Source organism: Vanessa cardui, chromosome 2, assembly GCF_905220365.1.
Source record: "Vanessa cardui chromosome 2, ilVanCard2.1, whole genome shotgun sequence".
NCBI classification, from domain to species: domain Eukaryota; kingdom Metazoa; phylum Arthropoda; class Insecta; order Lepidoptera; family Nymphalidae; genus Vanessa; species Vanessa cardui.
In genome coordinates, this window is record NC_061124.1 from 8,833,650 (window position 1) to 8,851,574 (window position 17,925).

The window sequence follows — 17,925 nt, forward strand, 5'->3', positions numbered from 1 at the left end:
TTTAATTGGTAGTAGAGATTTGTACCAGTCCTTTGTACAACCTAGTCATAACGTATTCTACCACTAAATAAAAGTTAATAGTATTTTTGTTCCAGTTTGTCGGGTATAGGAGTTAGTGTAGAGTTCAGTTACAAGGAAATAACATTGTCTTAGTTTCCAAGTTCTTTGCGCATTTGTCTTTGATATACGACATCCAGTTACATGATCCATTAGTTGCCAGTCCATCTATCGTTTACATATAGAATAAACAAATAATAGATCAATATAATTAATTTATAATATAATTATCTGTGTGATTGTATCCAGCCAGTCGCAATATTTGAAGCATTCTTCCGGTATATTTTCACAAGGACGTTAGTATCGTTATTTTATTTTAAATTATAAAATGTAATTTAACTTGACAATTCATGTTAATATGGTCGAAAATTAGCCAACATGCTTATAAAAATAAGCATATTTAATCTTAAACATTTAATTATTTAAGGTAAATTTTCGTTAACCGATTCTTATGTTATCTACGAACAAGTTGATTTGACATGGACCTTACCTAACCTAATTATAATAAGTAGGTAAGCCCCAAAAGAAAATTATATATCTGTAAACGAGAAGTCTTCCAGTTCTATATAAGAGAGTTATTTATTTAAAGATTAGTACAACAAACATACCTAACAACAAGTATACCTAAGAATCTTTCCGCTCTTCGCTCTATTCGCATATCTGTATCTAAATTTCTATAAAATTTAGAATATCTACTTATTTCCTTTGACGACACTCGCGTGGGCTCTTCGAGCGGATGTAGGCATTTGACCTTCATGCATCCTCGATAACGCTCGCAATCATTCAGTCATTTGCATCTCATCATTCCAATTTGTTTAATTTAAAATGTGGACGAAAATATATTTCTTTACAATGTTCGTCATATTAATGAGGCTAAGTAGCGCGTCCGCATCTGTCGTACAAGATGTCTTCAATTCTTTCGATGAGCCTATACAAGAATACGATGTGATAATAAGAAATATAGAATATGAAGATTCCCCAGTGGAAGAGAGCCCGTGTCCGGAAGGATATCAGTTGGATATTTATAATGTGTGTCGCGAAGTGTGGTGAATGGTGATTAACATAGTGTGTAGTGCCCTTTAAATTTTAAATGTGTCAGAGTCGACAAATATAATCTGTGCACTTGCTTAAATAAATTTTAGACATACAATTTATTACTATTATTGCTTTCTTTTTTCTTAATGTTGTAAATTTTTACCGTGTATTTTTTATATAGATATTTTATGTTATTAAATTAAAATTCAGAAATTATATATTTAAAAGAGATTGTAGAAATAAAAAACGAATTTCGAATAGTAAAATATATTAAGATAATGTATTTATAAATGTCGGTTTAATATTGTAATTTAAGCCCGAGGAAGAAGAGCGGCAATGAATTGCCAGGTGTCAAAAAGTTCTAAAATAGGGTTTCCGATGACGATAATCAGCGTGGTCGCAATGTTGGTGATGGCACCACGGAAGCGAATCACGTAGTCTATGAGAACTTCTTCAACAATCGCGTTCACAATGGCGTCTATGTCACCTCCGCCGATGACACCATCCAAATTAGACTGAAATTAGTAAACCATAATTAAAATACGATAACATATTTATAATTTAAATTTTTGAAATATTTTATATTCACACTTTTGCCTAAAAATATGTTTGTTTAATCCCGCTAATCTAAGGATTATCATAATGTAACAGCTGTTACAAAAAAAAAGAAAAAAAAGGTTAATTCTTTTTTCAAACAGTATTTTGGTATAACAGGCTATATATTTATTTTAGGATTAGGATTATGACTCACGAGCAGATTGAAGCAATATATATAGTATATATAGTTGCATTTAGTGTCTTTAAAATTAGGTGTAGGATGCTCTATTTACAATGCCCACGTGTTTTAATGTGGAACATCTTTATTCCGACTTTTCTACAATGTGTGAGAGAGTGGGTGTACTAAGAGGGCAGGAGAGCGTGCTCTTTTTGATTTGATCAATGGGATGACTGTTATACATTGGCGTTGGATGGGATCAACCCAATTTCCGAAAGGAAATATAATGTTGCTTATTACCAAGTTATCAGGCATTACATATCTTATTCAACTATTCTAAGGCTTGTTTTTCGTTTACTGTTTTATATTCGACATGAAAAACAACGTAACACTTTCTAATGTCTTGTATTCAACTTTGAAGCCAGTGGGAGAGTAACAACAGTTGTATATAATAACGGTTATATTATAAGTACATAACGGTTATGTGAAATAAATTTTAGCGTTTTGGTAAAGTAGGGGATAATATCTCTGTTATTGAAAAGTCTAAGTAGTAGAGTAGATGAATCAACGTGAGCCTGTTTAATCATTAAAAGATAAACAATTTATTTAATTTTATAAATGAAGAGATCTTAACTATACCTTAAAAGAGGGAATTTCAAATGTAGCTCCTTCAATCCGATCGATTATTACAGATTTTTCGTCATCTGACTGTTTCAAGAAAAGTGTAGCCTTAATTCTAAAGTCTTCGACGATAAACCTATAAAAAATATACGATATTAATTTATCTATTTTTGAATAATACTATGTATATTACAAATTTATATTTCTATACTTACTCAGCTTTTCCTTCTCCGTAAATAGGAATTGCGGTCAACAGGTCTCCAGTAAGATTGTATAGACCTGTAATATAATTTTTAAACGTGTTTATATATTTTTTTATTAAATTTGTAGTTGAGGCGCAGGATCAACCACCAACGGCTTTACGTACTGTACGGGATTGTACAAAGTTACCGATAGAAGAACCAAATAATTCTTAGTCGGACGTCAAGATCTACGTTCTCACATATACTTAACTAACCACTAAATCAACTAGGCAGTTGACGTACAGTATTTATTTATAATATATTAAAAAAAAAACAATCTACAAAAATTTTTTCATTTCATGTACACAAATGTTCAATTTTTCAAATCTATGGCATGTACCTATGCAGTATGTATGTAGGCTGAATGTACCACATGGACATGAAAAGAATGTCAGTTTTTTACGTACCAGCCCTGATCTCAAGTCGTGGTACAGAGACGTCGATATCAAATGAAAGATCTTTTAGTTCGAGTTTGCTTCTGTGGACTACAAAACCGCCCAAGCCGGATATGAAGATATCCTTTAACTGCAAATCTAGGCTATGTGAGGAAAGAAAACATAAAACTTTAGTCATATAACAAATTGGTACAATTTTATATATATATTTTTGCGAGCAGTCTTTATATTGTTTTTCGATGTATTATTTTCAAAAATCGATATTACAAAACGCCTGTCGATCAACAAGGCATTACATAAAAAAATGGCGCGAGTTATATAAGTAAGTATGGAAAATAAAAAACAATAAAGATCTTTTGATAAATTATTAGTTTAATCTGTGCTTGCTTAAGCTGTTATTAAATTAGATTATACAAGGAAAATCAAGAAATGATGTAAAGTGCGAGTGACAAATGAACTGTTTCCAATCCTCACTTTGCGCTGAAGTTTAAATGTTAAAGTAATTTATCTACCGCATCACATACTGGCTTAAATTTCAGGAAATAGCCCTTTTTACAAAAAATCACTTATGATAGTAATTACAAATGTCAAAAAAAGTCAATCAAAGTTATTGATGTTCGCGATCTTTTTTTCTGACCGTTTAGTTCTCCAGTTCAAAATTAAATCTATATTTTTGGCACAGGTCAGTAATTACTGCGTTAGAATTATTTAAAAACACATAAGATAGATTTTTGGTACTTACTTGATAAGCCCAGCTGGGATGTCTAAGTGGAAGTTGTCTAAAATAAGAGGATCTAGTGGTGGGATGCCAATGATTCCCATGCCATTATTGATGAACGAACGAATAATGTTGATCAGCTGATTGATTAGAATGTCTACCATCCAGTTCTGATTCTGAATGTCATTTTGCAGGTTATCTAAAAACATATGCTTTTGTTAATAAATAAAGAAAATAGTAAGTTTTAAAAGTAGTATATTTAAAAAAAATGTGCTGTCCATAATTGCCAAAATACTAAATTTTCTTATAGACGCATATTTGTTAAAGTTGCGTGTAGACAGGCAAATTGACCATTTGGGATCTTCATGGTCATCGTGGAGCATTAAGAGAGAGGCTTCAGCTATTCCATTTATATATTGTCTATGAGATTTAATTATTTTTATATGTAGGTATAATAGGACAACTACAGGAACGAGGTAGCATCTTAGCGACCAGGGTTGATAGTACATGGGCAGAGCTAGGAATGGTTAATGTCTTGCAGCATTCCAAGCCATGGTGACCGTATACCATCAGATATACAATAAAATATAAATACACTTGTAACCTATTGTATTCATCTCTAATTATGTGGACACGCGTTTTGAAAGACTTTCTTTTTTTGAAAAAAAAAAAATGATATCTTAATTTCACTGTCTTACTCACACCCGGTTGCAGCCAGACTTTTCTCAAGTTTTTTAAATTAGATTTTATTAAATAGAAAAATATGTATATTAGAAATTTAAAAATAAATTTCATTTTTTTACATTAAAAAGCATGAGAAACAGGCTAGGGTTTAATTGAAAGCTGATCAAGAACATCTATCTAGAACTTAGGTATATTAAATTTATATTGAATTGCGTAATAATAAATTTGTACCACTAGTAAATAAATAAACACTATTAAACTTATGTGTAATACATACCAACGACAATAACATCATGTTTCTGGACATTAGGGGCGGCTGCCACAAAACCGCACAATGCGATAACTAACAATAATTTCATTCTGAAACGGACATTTTGTTGAAATAGTAACACAAATCGTAATAACGCTTGATTAGAAAATTACGTAATGTACGGTCTATTACGTGAATAAAAAATTATAATAATGATAAATAAAAATAAACGATAAATATGTATCTATATAAATATTTAATAATGTCGACATTAGCTACATTTTTAGACCAATCTAAACATTTTGTTTTATTTTTTATGACGTACAAATGTAGACAGTTCAAAAGTTTAGGGTGTAAATTGAATATTATTTTTCCGACATTTTAAGTGTTCGCACTTTAGAATATGGTTGCATTTTCGTAGTTCATACATAAAATTTAATGGGTATGTATGGGTATGGCTTTTGTTGCTCACTTTAATTTTGTAAGTGTAGATATTATATAAATATGATTATAATTGATATACCTACTGGTATGTTTTTGATTGTTGATAAAAACGAGACTTGTTATGATTTTGATGATATCCGTTTGAGTGTAGATAGATTTTCAAGGTTAATTAGAGTCTATTTTTATTTAATAATGGGTATTCCTATTCATACATTTTTTTTCTAACATTTTATGAAAAATGTATTATTAATAAAATTGTTTTTGGAAATTAATATACACTTATGTCATTATTTAATGTTTTAAAATTGAAAATGTTATCTATGTCTTATATTACAATAATTTATGTTAATATAAATATGAAGAAGTAAAACTATCTAACATTTGAAAGCGATTAAAGGCTAGCGTGTATACATATGCATACAAATATAGATATCATATACATACAAATATATATACTACAAAAAGTTTTAGTTTATTGGGGAAAAATAGTAATATTGATGAAATTTTTCTGTTGAGAGAGAGAGAGAGTGTGGGTCGACAACCGTCTAAGAGTGTAGGTAGGTAAGGAGTTAAACTTACGACTAGGGTATAGACGAATTATTGGGATTCAATTTCGATATAGTTTTCAACTATTTTAAAAGATCCCAAGTAAAATTAGTTTTATTACATTAACTATAATAATGCTTCAAGTTGTTCTATTCACAAATATAGTCTTATTTTAGTGATATTACTTTCTTGGTTTCCGTAACGTTATTTTTCGACAAAGTCAAGAAGCTACTCTGTATCTTACTTCAAATTTATCTTAAAAAAATTTTATTGGAATCGGAAACACTGATAAAATTATAATATTTGTAATTCACAAATTAAAAAAAAACAACGCAATATAATCTATAATTATTGTATTAAGTCACGACAATTTTTTTTAATCAACTTACCTTACGCTTCACCAAGTAATGATTGTTACACAAATAATAAAATCAAAATTATACGTTATCATTTAATTAGATGTATTTATACCTAAGTTGTATATTTTTTTGTGATTTGAGATTTATCAACACATATTATATTATGATAGCAATGATATCAGTGTTATTGATCTGCTGTTCATTATTATTATTATTGGTATATTTGTTGATAAGCGTTTGTTTAACTTGGTTGATAGGCTTTGTGCAACCTCCTATGGGTTGGTAGTTGGTTCCACCCACACAGGTACACCGTCAAGCAGCAATACATAGTATTGCTGTGCCTCACTCATGCTTCAAAGACGGGTGTGAAGCAAACAATGAAAAGCGCACAAGATTTTCTTGTGCTACACTGGTAACGGGAAACCTAATATAAATATTTAGGAATACATTATTAGTGTTAGAGCTTTGTGCAAGTCCGTCTGGGTAGGTACCACTCACTCACCACATATTCTACCGCCAAACAACACTCAATATTGTAGTGTTCCGGTTTTGAAGTTTGAATGAGCCAGTGTAACTACAGACACAAGGGACATTACATTACATTAAAAGGAATGATTAAATATTTCTTACAGTTCCATTGTCGATATCGGTGGTAACAACTTACTATATAATATGCTCGTCTGCTAACTTATGACATTAAAAAAAAAGCTTTAAATCATACCCTGAGAAGGTAAGGATTTCCCAACAGAAGGTCATTTATAGGATTATACTCCACAATTTTTTTTTGCAGTTAAGTGACTGTTGTCTTAATATCTCACTCGTTCCATGTTGAATCCAGATATACTGTCTCTACAGGCAATGTAAAAAAAAATCGTGGAAATTTTATGTGATTTTGTATTTTATTAATTTTTTTATTCGGTAAGGGAAAATAAACTCATAAATTAAAATAGAAAATAATATATTTACAGTACAACTATTTGTAATTAAAGTAGAGTCGCCAAAATTTGCCAGGAGTCAAAGTTGTTAAGAAAATCGTTAATCACATTAATGAAATATCCTCCGTATAATTTAACGAAGAATTGATTGAATCGATTAATGTAGCCGGCTAAGAGATCTGTTATAATAGCGTTTGCGATGTCATCTATATTATTGTCGAATTCCACGTGAGACTGCAAAGAATAGAGAAACAAGTTATTTCACGTATTTAACATTAAAGTACAAAACACAATACACCATCTCACTACTAAATGAAATGTATTATTGGTCTTTTAGGTGTTACGTACTTAAGTCCTTTTCTGCATATATATTGTATAAAAAATAATTACTATAGGTTGTTAAGACATGCCAACATGACATGTGAACATGAGAACATGATCCAAACCATCTCCTCAAAGGGAGAGGAGGACTTAGCCCAGCTGTGGGAAATTTACAGGCCGTTGTAGATGTTGATGAGTTGTTAAGACGTAAGCGATCTTTAGTATTTATTTGTTCTCTCGTATTTTTGTGTACGGGCCGCCTAGTGATGAAAGTCGCAGGATCGATCCTGACGATTGGGTTATTGCCGTCACAACTTCTAACACAAATAAGCTTAAGAGGAGAGATAGGTAAGTAGGAATATTAGTAGTTCTTTATTCAATATGTGAAATTACTATTACTGACATTATTATTACAACTACTCTTAAAAAAATTACAGGATCTTCTAAGGTATTAAAATTCAATGAATTAAAAATGAATAAATAAAAACAATATGGCAATAAATCAGAATAGATTGTAAGTCTTTAACAAACTGTGGCCAATAGGGGAAGAGATAGAGCGTGAACAATGAACTGCATTTGAATCGTAAAAATACATTGCATAACAATACACGGACAACAACAGCCCGTGAGTTTGTTTGCGTAGACTCGAATTAAAAAAAAAACAATATTTTTTTATCTACATGATTAAAAATACTATACAAAATTAACACCTGGCAGATTGTATCGCTGCCAATTAAATTAAAAAAAAATGTAATCAAAGATTTATTCAACGACATGTTTAATCATAAATAATCGATTTAGATGCGGATATGTTTGTAGAAGTTGCTTAGCTGCTAAAGTTAATTATAAAAACTTTTTGGTAACTGATGAAAAAAAGGCTTTGTTTTGACATCTGCGGTGGCGTTATTTAAAAAAAAATAGAATTTGTAGTAATCTTAGCATCTACTTATATTTAGTTAAGATAAACGAAACATAAAACAACAATAACCGAAGTTTGTTGTATTAGGAACTGAGTATTTTCATCCTAAAGAAATTTACACTCAAACATAAATCATAAATATATGCAAACGCAATGTCGCCCGCGGCTTTGCTCGCGTTTTAGGACGTTATTTATCATGTTTTAGGCAAAAATCGTTTGATTTCAATTCGTTTTCATTGGTTTGGGCGTGAAAAGGCGACAGACACACAGATACACGGAGTTACTTTCATATTTATAATATTGTAATTCATCAATTCTTAATGTAACTCTGGGAAAATTCAGAAAATTTGGTCACTAACAATCATTATATTTTACAAAAACAAAGTCCCCTAGCCGCGTCTATCTGTGTATGTCGAGTGCACACGTAAATTGCAAGGTGTGTTATAAAAACTTCGTCCTGAAAAATCTTAGGTCAACGGCCATTCGGGTCTGCCTTACGAATTGATTGACCTACTAAATTTAAAAAACTTATCGCGTAGAAACATTTGGCTATCGCGAGCTAATTGGTACTTACGATAAATAACATGGGTAACATTGTTATACTTACGACAATTTTTTGTATACTGAATTGTAAATTAGAAATTTCCTTTATTAATATTGATTTTTCATCGTCCGACTGCTTCAAGTAGAACTTTCCCGTTATCGTCAGATTGTGTATTTGAAATCTGTGTATGAAAAAATCTTATAGTTTATACAACTTACAAACAGACTTGCTTTAACTTGAAAAAATAAATTAGTCGTATTCAACCCAGATAGCTTTTAAACTGGCACAAAGTAAGAATACATGTTATGATACATTTGTGTGCAAAGGGTTTTTTAAGAATTAGTGACTTCATTGATGATAGCAGATGTACAATGAAAACTTCTATACGAATACCTCTATGTATTTAATTACACAAGTAAATAAAAAACTAAGATAAGATTCTTTATGCGCCGGTGTTTAATTTCACTAAGAATAAGTATCATTTAATCATATTAATATTTGCAATTCCGATTGATTTATAAAAATATACAAATATCACTTAACACGTGGTGGTATCGTAGTGGCTCGTGCAAGACTGTCTGGATAGGAACCACCCATCATATATTCCAAAAGCAATATTTAGCACGGCACTACTTTAATACATTTAAAGAAAGGCTAAAGATTTATTATATTATGCATAAGGCAGCAAGTAAATCGTAAGAATAAATACTCAATTATGAAATTGATTATATTCCTTTTTCCTTAATTCGTTTGAGACTGGAGCGGTGGGTTACTAGCACTCTGTGAAATAAGATTTTGAAGATATACGCTACGTGCAGCTCTTTGAAATATATTTAGTCCTGATTTTTTAAGGAATTTGAATTTCTAATTGTTTGAGTTTAAGCATTTATTCTAAATTTTTTATGTAAGTGTTAAAAATCTGAGTTTCTTGCCGGTTCTTCTCGGTAGAATCTACTTTCCGAACCGGTGGTAGCTTCACTTAATAGTAAAATGACGATTCAAAAGTGCTTGTTTGTGCTTGCCCACTTGAATAAAGCTTATTCCAATATCCAATATCTATTTTTCGGAACCGCAAATTATATCAACGCTCTTCTTTGTCGTGCTATGCAGACAGGCTATACTTTTGGATATATAAACATTATTTATTCGACTATCATAGCATCAATATTCGACCGACCTCAAAGATAATAAAATGATTTAATTAGACTGCAAAATCTGATACGATGATAATACTGTGGAATGGAGATATAATTAAGAAGCGCGAAAAAAAACACGATTACTTTCCTTTTAATAAGTCTACCTTAGAAAATGATAAAGTTTTCCTTTTATTTGTCATAATTTCATTTATGGATACAAATATTTTGTATAATATAACATATACGCTTTCTTTATGCATGCATTGACCAATAGCTTCTGCCATGTATGGGCTTACTACAAATGGAATATTTTTCGTGACTTCAGTTTATAATGGTCGTTTAAATATCCCGATAGTAGTATTCTCCGATATTTTTTGCTTCCGCAAAGAACAACACTCATACACGGATGTGTATTGTATAGCACAGATAACAAAATATTCTTAAGTCGTATCTTATCTAACTATAAGGAAATCAACAAAGAGTAAATAATTATCCCCGTTCGGGAAGGATATGTGTAATATGAATGTTCCTCACTCAAATACTCCTCTTCCAGCTATTGGTATTATTTCCATAACAGCTCCCTTCATTTTGTAGTTTTCTGCAAAATATAATTGTAGTTAAATTTATAATCTCAAAACAATCCGAAGGTTTCGAAGGTTACCGAATTTGAGGTAAACGAGCGTTAAAGAAGAATCTATTCTTCTACTTATATTTGAAGATTTGCATATTTGCAACAGAGATTGAATTGAATTGTAATAAACTTCAATCTATAGACGATTAAACATTTGTAAAATAATAACCATATTTTAACAATTTACCGAAAGTCACCGACTGGCTGGCCCTCAGTAGGTATTTCATATTAGCAAAGTTTGAATGTCAAAAAAAAAAACTAGGTGTGTTTGAAGGATGGACAACAGACATGAATTAGAACAGAACTTAAGTATCCAAGTGTCTTAAAACATATTTATTCAATCTATCCGTTAAATTATCTTACAATACCTGCTTGAAAGGTGATAAGTGGAAAATTCAATGACAATTCAATGGAAACTTCCTCCTTTATGAATTCTGTATTGTGTACATCAAAGTTTCCTAATCCGATGATCTCGCCATTTTTAAAGTCGGCATTTAAACTGTAAACAGAAAATTGTAAACCATCCAAGAGTTTCATTTAAAACTAAGATTTACTTAAAACTTTGAGCTACTTAAATCGATGTTTTTATTCTTCTGATTACAAGTTATGGAAATTATTAATTGAACATCATTATGGCTTTTTTATTTCATTGCTGGAATAACGGTGTTACGCGTTACACCCACGCGACATGGGGGGCTCGCCTGGGCAGAAGGCACCGGAATACCAACTAAAGAAACCAGCGGTATCCACTTCGTCTTTTCTGGGGCATTACGGGATCGCTTGTGAATGCTACCGAGATGCGTCGTTGGTTGGCTCACCGTTGGGGACCCCCAAGCAATAGGAATTCCCAGGGTACAGAGAACCCCCACGTCATCATGACTGCTTAGAAGCTAAATAATTAGTATTAGTAGCTAATATCAAGAAAATCACCCAGTAGGTGCTAATAATAAATAAAAATTTTAACAAAAAGAAACACCGACTTCAAACAAAACACTATTTTAAAACAAATGAATATGCACGAAAAAGTAATAAAAATAATTGCGTATTCAACATATTTTTTAGAGTCTTCCTAAGTTAAATGAAATGAAAAATATTAGACTACTTAAAAGTCGATTAACGATTATATCATGTAGTTATAATTATTGGTATATTTGGAGCCGGTGTCAGCCACCCCAACAATCAAAAGAAAGAAGCGATACGAGCTCCTTGATTGATCCAGTATATTATCGTGTAAAAGGTAATTTGTAAAAAACATATTTGTTAAAGTATTCTCGTATTGTTTTTTGATAGATATACTGTAGGGTTTTATTGGCTGACACCGACTCCAAATATAACAATAATTATAACTACATGATATAATCGTTAATCGACTTTTAAGTAGTCTAATATTTTTCATTTCATTTAACTTAGGAAGACTCTAAAAAATATGTTGAATACGCAATTATTTTTATTACTTTTTCGTGCATATTCATTTGTTTTAAAATAGTGTTTTGTTTGAAGTCGGTTTTTCTTTTTGTTAAAATTTTTATTTATTTTTTGATTTTAAGTGAAGCTGATGTTGACTAACTAATTTTTTTTATATATATAGATTAAGCGTTCCGTTTATATGAGTCAGAAACTACTTCGAGGACAATTTCAAAGGAAACTTGCGAATAAAGCAAAAATAGACTTTCGATAATGCGGATTTAATACGTCACGCGGCGTAAACTACAAGGATCCCTCGAAACAGCTGTAATCGAACTAAGCAAAAAAACTTTGAAAAAGACCAACTATATTTCGTACATCATATGACATCACATCACATACACAAAATTTGATTAAAGATAGTAAGAAATTCTGCCCCATATCGCACCCTAACTGCGAGCCGTATAGGAGTTCCATCACTACATAGTATAAAACAAAGTCGCTTTCTCTGTCCCTATATCTTTAAATCTACGCAACGGATTTTGATGCGGTTTTTTTTAAAAGATAGTGTGATTCAAGGGGAAGGTTTGTGTATATAATACATGAACAATATAGTAAAGAAACACTGATAATTTTAGAAGTTTGCGATGTGATTTCGTAAATAAACAAATTCTGTAGTATATTTAGTATCAGTATTGCACCCGTGCGAAGCCGGGGTGGGTAGCTAGTTGATTATAATATTCGACTATGATAATTACATAAACATAACCACATTACGGAAGGTGACTCAAATATCCAAATAACCTATAAATAAAAGATTCGACTGAGTATCGCTATTGTGCTCCTCAGAATTGTTCCGTTCCCTTCCATTCCGTTACTTTGTCATGGATCCTGTGCTCAGAACCTTACCAAACTTTCACCAAATTACCCTTGAAGTATATATTTTTTAATAAAAAAAGAATTATCAAAATTGGTTAACGTGATTTTCAGTTATTCACCTATTTGTCGCGCATATACATAATGCAAATTTAAGACTTATGTCGTTTTCATATGGATACCATCATCGGAAAAAAATTAAAAAAAAATGGGACCCCACGGGAAGCACTACCTTTCAAACAAAAAAAAATTATCAAAATCGGTCCACCCAGTGAAAAGTTATGAGGTAACAAACATAAAAAAAAAAAAAAAAAAAATACAGACGAATTGATAACCTCCTCCGTTTGGAAGTCGGTTGAAAATGAACTATAAACAGGAAACATTGAAACCATCATATACAACGTTTCATCTGTATATTAAAATTGGAAATGTGTGCATTATTAATAATCTATTAAATTATCACATCAATTATAAGCCGATATCATTAAATTAAAATAATTATAACAAAATCAATACAGTAGATTGAGTGTATTATCCGATAATCAAAACTAAATGACTGAATATTTTTGATAAGCGATGTAATGTGTAGTTTGCTGGATTCATAATCCTACAGCATTAAGTGGTCCCTTATTGTCTTATCATTCAAAATAAAAATTACGTCTTTGAATTATTAAATCTATAAACATTGTATATTACTAAAATCAAAGTGTTGAGTCGATGGTCTAGTTTCACATTATTTTCGGCTTTATGTAATATTTGAAACGGCCTTCAAACAGCAAGCAGATGGGCTGCTGGCCAGAGGTGTTGACTTCGTTTATGGATAATGTTAGGAGCGTCTTCCACCAAGCTGTTTCAATGCGGATTGGATTCACAAATGCCATATTTTCAATTCATTTACTATATTGGTGGTGGAGAGCATGTATCGCGTTTGGTGCTGCGCCAGAGCTCTTCTATTGGTGATGGTAATTATGAAAAAGAGGTCACACAGGACCTGTGTTTGCGCACGCGCATACTTAAGTAATATATTATGGCACTCTCACTTGTTGGTAGGGCTTTGTGCAAGCCCGTCTGGGTAGGTACCACCCACTCATCAGTTATTCTACCGCCAAATAACAGTATTCAGTATTTTTGTGTTCCGGTTAGAAGGGTGAGTGAGCCAGTGTAACTACAGGCACAAGGGACATAACATCTCAGTTCCCAAGGTTGGTGGCACATTGACGACGTAAGGAATAGTTAATATTTATTACAGCGTCATTTTCTATGGCTGATGGTGACCACTTACCATCAGGTGGCTTCACATGGTTCACTGAGTGCGAAACGGATTATAAATGCATGGAATCATAATTACTCTCGCCCGGGATGCACGATCTTCATTCAAGGATAACTTTACTAATAATGAATGTAAATAATTATAATTAAATTAAGACACAAACCTCAGTATTTTGTTCGGTAAATAAATATTATACTCTCTGTAGTCAAATTCAAACGGATCTAAATATATTGGAATATCATTCTGTACAAAACCATTCTTTATGGAATATTTTAGCATCTCGAAAAGTTGACGTATTATAGCATTGCTATTTATTTCTTGATATTGTTGAAGTACATCTGTAACACAATTATTTATGTAATGGAAACAAGTTATTGTAAAAGTTTCTATACACCATATTTTAGTTTTATGTCTGTAGTCTTCTGTAAAATGATCGAAATATAGATAGTCTGTATCTGTAAATGAATTAATGTATGGTATGGAGATAGTTTGATTAGTTTTGCAAATGTCGGGCGGGTAAAGCCGGATATACACATAGTATTTAGATATAACTTCTCGATTACAAGACAAATGCTTTATCAGACAATATATATCGGTAATCTATTATTCTTTCCTTTGTCAAAAAATTGCGTAATAAAAAGAAGCGATTCACGCCATCTATTGAAACATTTAAGAAGTAATGTTTTAACATGAGTAAAAATTAAGAGACTTGTGTCGTTCATAATTTCTATAAACAATTAGACGGATACCATAAACACACACAAGCAGATTGCTCCAAAAATATATTTATCTATTTACAAAAAAAAAAATTAATGCGTGCTAAAAATTATATAAGCTTATCACCACAGATATATGAACAAATTGTAGGGCAATGAACCTTGTCTCTCCTTGCATGAACGATAATTTGACTATGAAAAAGTTCTACGTGATTAAGCGGACGTACCTTTTGTACTTCCATATGCAACTACACTGAGAATAAAGAAAATAATTTTCATGGCTGCGAGCTCTAGTCCACTAATTGCACTATATTTAACTACGGACTCTTAGGATTATATATGAACTATGAAGTAAGTTTGGCCATGAATTAATTGATTAACTAACAGTTGGTGTTATCATCAAACGGTTTCGAAAGCAGGATTTTCTTATCTGGTCTAATTTAGCTGGGATACCTATTTTACGATGGTCTTTTGAGCCCGGTTGTGTATGAATCGTTTGGGCTATACATACTTATCAGTTTAATTTTTTTCTAATCAGCCAGTCAACTATATTTTTATTTAAAATTGATTATAAAACTATTTACATAACTTAAATAATTGAGTACTTAATTATTAATAGGTATACGAATTTCGACGTTATATAAACCAAGAAAAATTTGTATAAACGTCACTTTTAAGAATAATTTAATTCGTTTCTAGGATATCTAACTATCTATTGATTAAACTTAATTTTATAACTGCATAGATACACTGAAAAAGAAACAAATTTATTATATTTACGTATCGATCCAATATTTCACCACCTCGGCAATGCTTATCTTTAAAATGACATCATATTTAAAAAAAACAATAAATATAGTTTACTGTTACGTTAGTTAAATAAATATATTTAACTTATTAGTGAAGTTAAAATATACGTGGAAAGCAGTGTGTATAAGTAAGGAATGAATTATTTTTCCTCTGAAGGTATTTTCATAGACACGATTGTTTCGTCAGTCCACCGACTGACGCTATTCGATATCTGGATAACATTTTTAATTTTATGTAATATTGATTATAATTATTTTTGTTCGTAACCACCTAGGATCTTACAATATAAATACGTTTTATACATTAGATGGTTTTGGGAATGGTGTTTGAGAATATTGGTTCGTATTAGACATTCCAACTATAAGAGAAGTAAAGACAAAGTATTTTTGAAATAAAATTCGATATTCTTGTGGTCTAGAATTAGAATCGTTGATATTCCTAGGTATTTGCGAAAATGGCGTTTAAAATTTCGACGATCTGTACTTTGAAAGTAAAATTAAAGTGGTTATAAGTAGTTAAACGGAATAGTGTTGTATTATTATTTACGATATATAAATAAGGGCCGTTTAATATGACAAATCTATGAGTTAATCGCAAGGATAGCGTAAATCTAATCTTTGTTTAACTGTAGTTCTAGTTAGTATAGGTACGAAAAGTGGTGTTATATTATACTTTGATAATGCTAGGACTAGGATATAAGCTAATAATTGATCATACGAGTAGTGTTGATAGAATTAAATGCTTTGTGCTTATTGTAAAATATTTGCATTGCTGCAATAAATCTCCTGCCTAAGCTCCATGAAACTTATTGTGCAATGCGTTTTAATTGAATTAATTTCCCATGGTCATAAAAGATGTGGTATCACAATGGCTTCCATGAGCTGTATGGTATTTGAATCCTTGACACAATTTCGCTGAGCAGCGGTCTAAATTCAAGTTGTTGGCATATCGACGCTCCTATCTTGACGCTTGATAACCATGAATGGTCTTTCCGTGCTCTTTCGGCGAGACCGTTTCATTGTGTTAAAATTTAATTAATAATCTAGACTGTTATGCAATAATAAGTGAGTCAGAAGCATCTGGCATGTTGTTATGAAGTAAAGCAATACTAGATGTCAACCAACTAGGTATATCAACTATAAAAGATCATATGTGACTTATCATATTTGCGTATAATGATTAACGAATTTCTTGTTTTGATTTTTAGATGGAATAAATAGTACCTTTATATTTAAAACTAACGACAATTAGTGGTTTAAGCAAAATTTTAGTAGTAAATATTCACTCTTTTTCTGAATAATAGGAATGTTTTTATTGCACGGCATGTCAATTTTATTTTCATCATTATAGGACTCATTCACCAAAAGCTCTTCAAAACGGTTGCTTTATAAAAGTTATTTATTTCATTTTTATTACTTTAAATATAATTTTTGTATTTGGCACTTCAGAATTGTGGTATTATATTCTCGGTCGAGGCACTAATTTGGTACTGGTACTACTACTACTGGTAGTCAAGGAATTCTTAGTATCAGGCCAGAGATATAAAGATAGCAGGAAAACCCGTAAAGTCACTGTTGCGTCTAATCTATTTACAGCTGCGTTGGATTATCGTATCATTGGACTATGAGAATATGGAAAATGCAAGGACTTAAGGACTATAGGTATCTCTTGTGGAGACGGCTTATCCTTCAGAGTTCTCGCCAAGGGATAGTTACTAGTGTATTAAAATATTTATGTGTATTAGCTTAGTATAATTTTTAAACAGCGATTTATTAGATTAAAAAAGGAATTTATTAGATCTAAAAGTGTAATATACTAGAGCTATAAAAAGTGGATATAGGTCCACTCTTGTCCATTAGAGCGAATTTGTTATCGAACGTTTCGATGTAACTCCGTGTTTAATATAAACAAAGTATTGAAACGCAATAAACATGTATGTTTTTTTGCAAAATAAATTACTTTTTAAAGTTATACAAAGTCGACATCTGTATTTGAGTATCGAAACAGATTGATTTTACGCTTCGAAATAGGTCAACATCTGATCACTCAAATAGAGCGCGACGAAAGGAAGCCTCAGAAATAATTAAATTACTACTAAGAAAAGAACATTTGTTACAATTTATCATATTCCCCTAAAATATTATCTATCGTATAACCTACAAAATAACGGCTATTCCTTTTAGGTTATATGACTACGTTTTGATAGACATTTTCTTGAACAATATAATTCAAGACTAGCCATTATATTGTCTGTCTTCCCGATTGTCAAGTGTTAGGAATGAAATGTGTGAAAACAT

The 17,925-nt window shown here is 31.2% G+C and overlaps 2 protein-coding genes across 2 annotated transcripts; both read right to left on the reverse strand.

The window, feature by feature from the left end:
* Nucleotides 1-1,343: 1,343 nt before the first annotated feature.
* Nucleotides 1,344-6,197, reverse strand: LOC124542477. The gene is made up of 7 exons (XM_047120424.1): nucleotides 6,097-6,197; nucleotides 4,745-4,827; nucleotides 3,808-3,982; nucleotides 3,078-3,208; nucleotides 2,644-2,707; nucleotides 2,447-2,564; nucleotides 1,344-1,607 (listed from the first exon to the last, which is right to left on the reverse strand). Exons 2-7 carry the CDS (start codon nucleotides 4,824-4,826, stop codon nucleotides 1,404-1,406), a joined length of 774 nt encoding a protein of 257 aa, XP_046976380.1. The 5' UTR covers nucleotide 4,827; nucleotides 6,097-6,197; the 3' UTR covers nucleotides 1,344-1,403.
* An 852-nt stretch (nucleotides 6,198-7,049) lies between these two features.
* On the reverse strand, nucleotides 7,050-11,098 carry LOC124540538. The gene is made up of 4 exons (XM_047118197.1): nucleotides 10,921-11,098; nucleotides 10,456-10,519; nucleotides 8,849-8,966; nucleotides 7,050-7,235 (listed from the first exon to the last, which is right to left on the reverse strand). Exons 1-4 carry the CDS (start codon nucleotides 11,087-11,089, stop codon nucleotides 7,050-7,052), a joined length of 537 nt encoding a protein of 178 aa, XP_046974153.1. The 5' UTR covers nucleotides 11,090-11,098.
* Nucleotides 11,099-17,925: the final 6,827 nt, after the last annotated feature.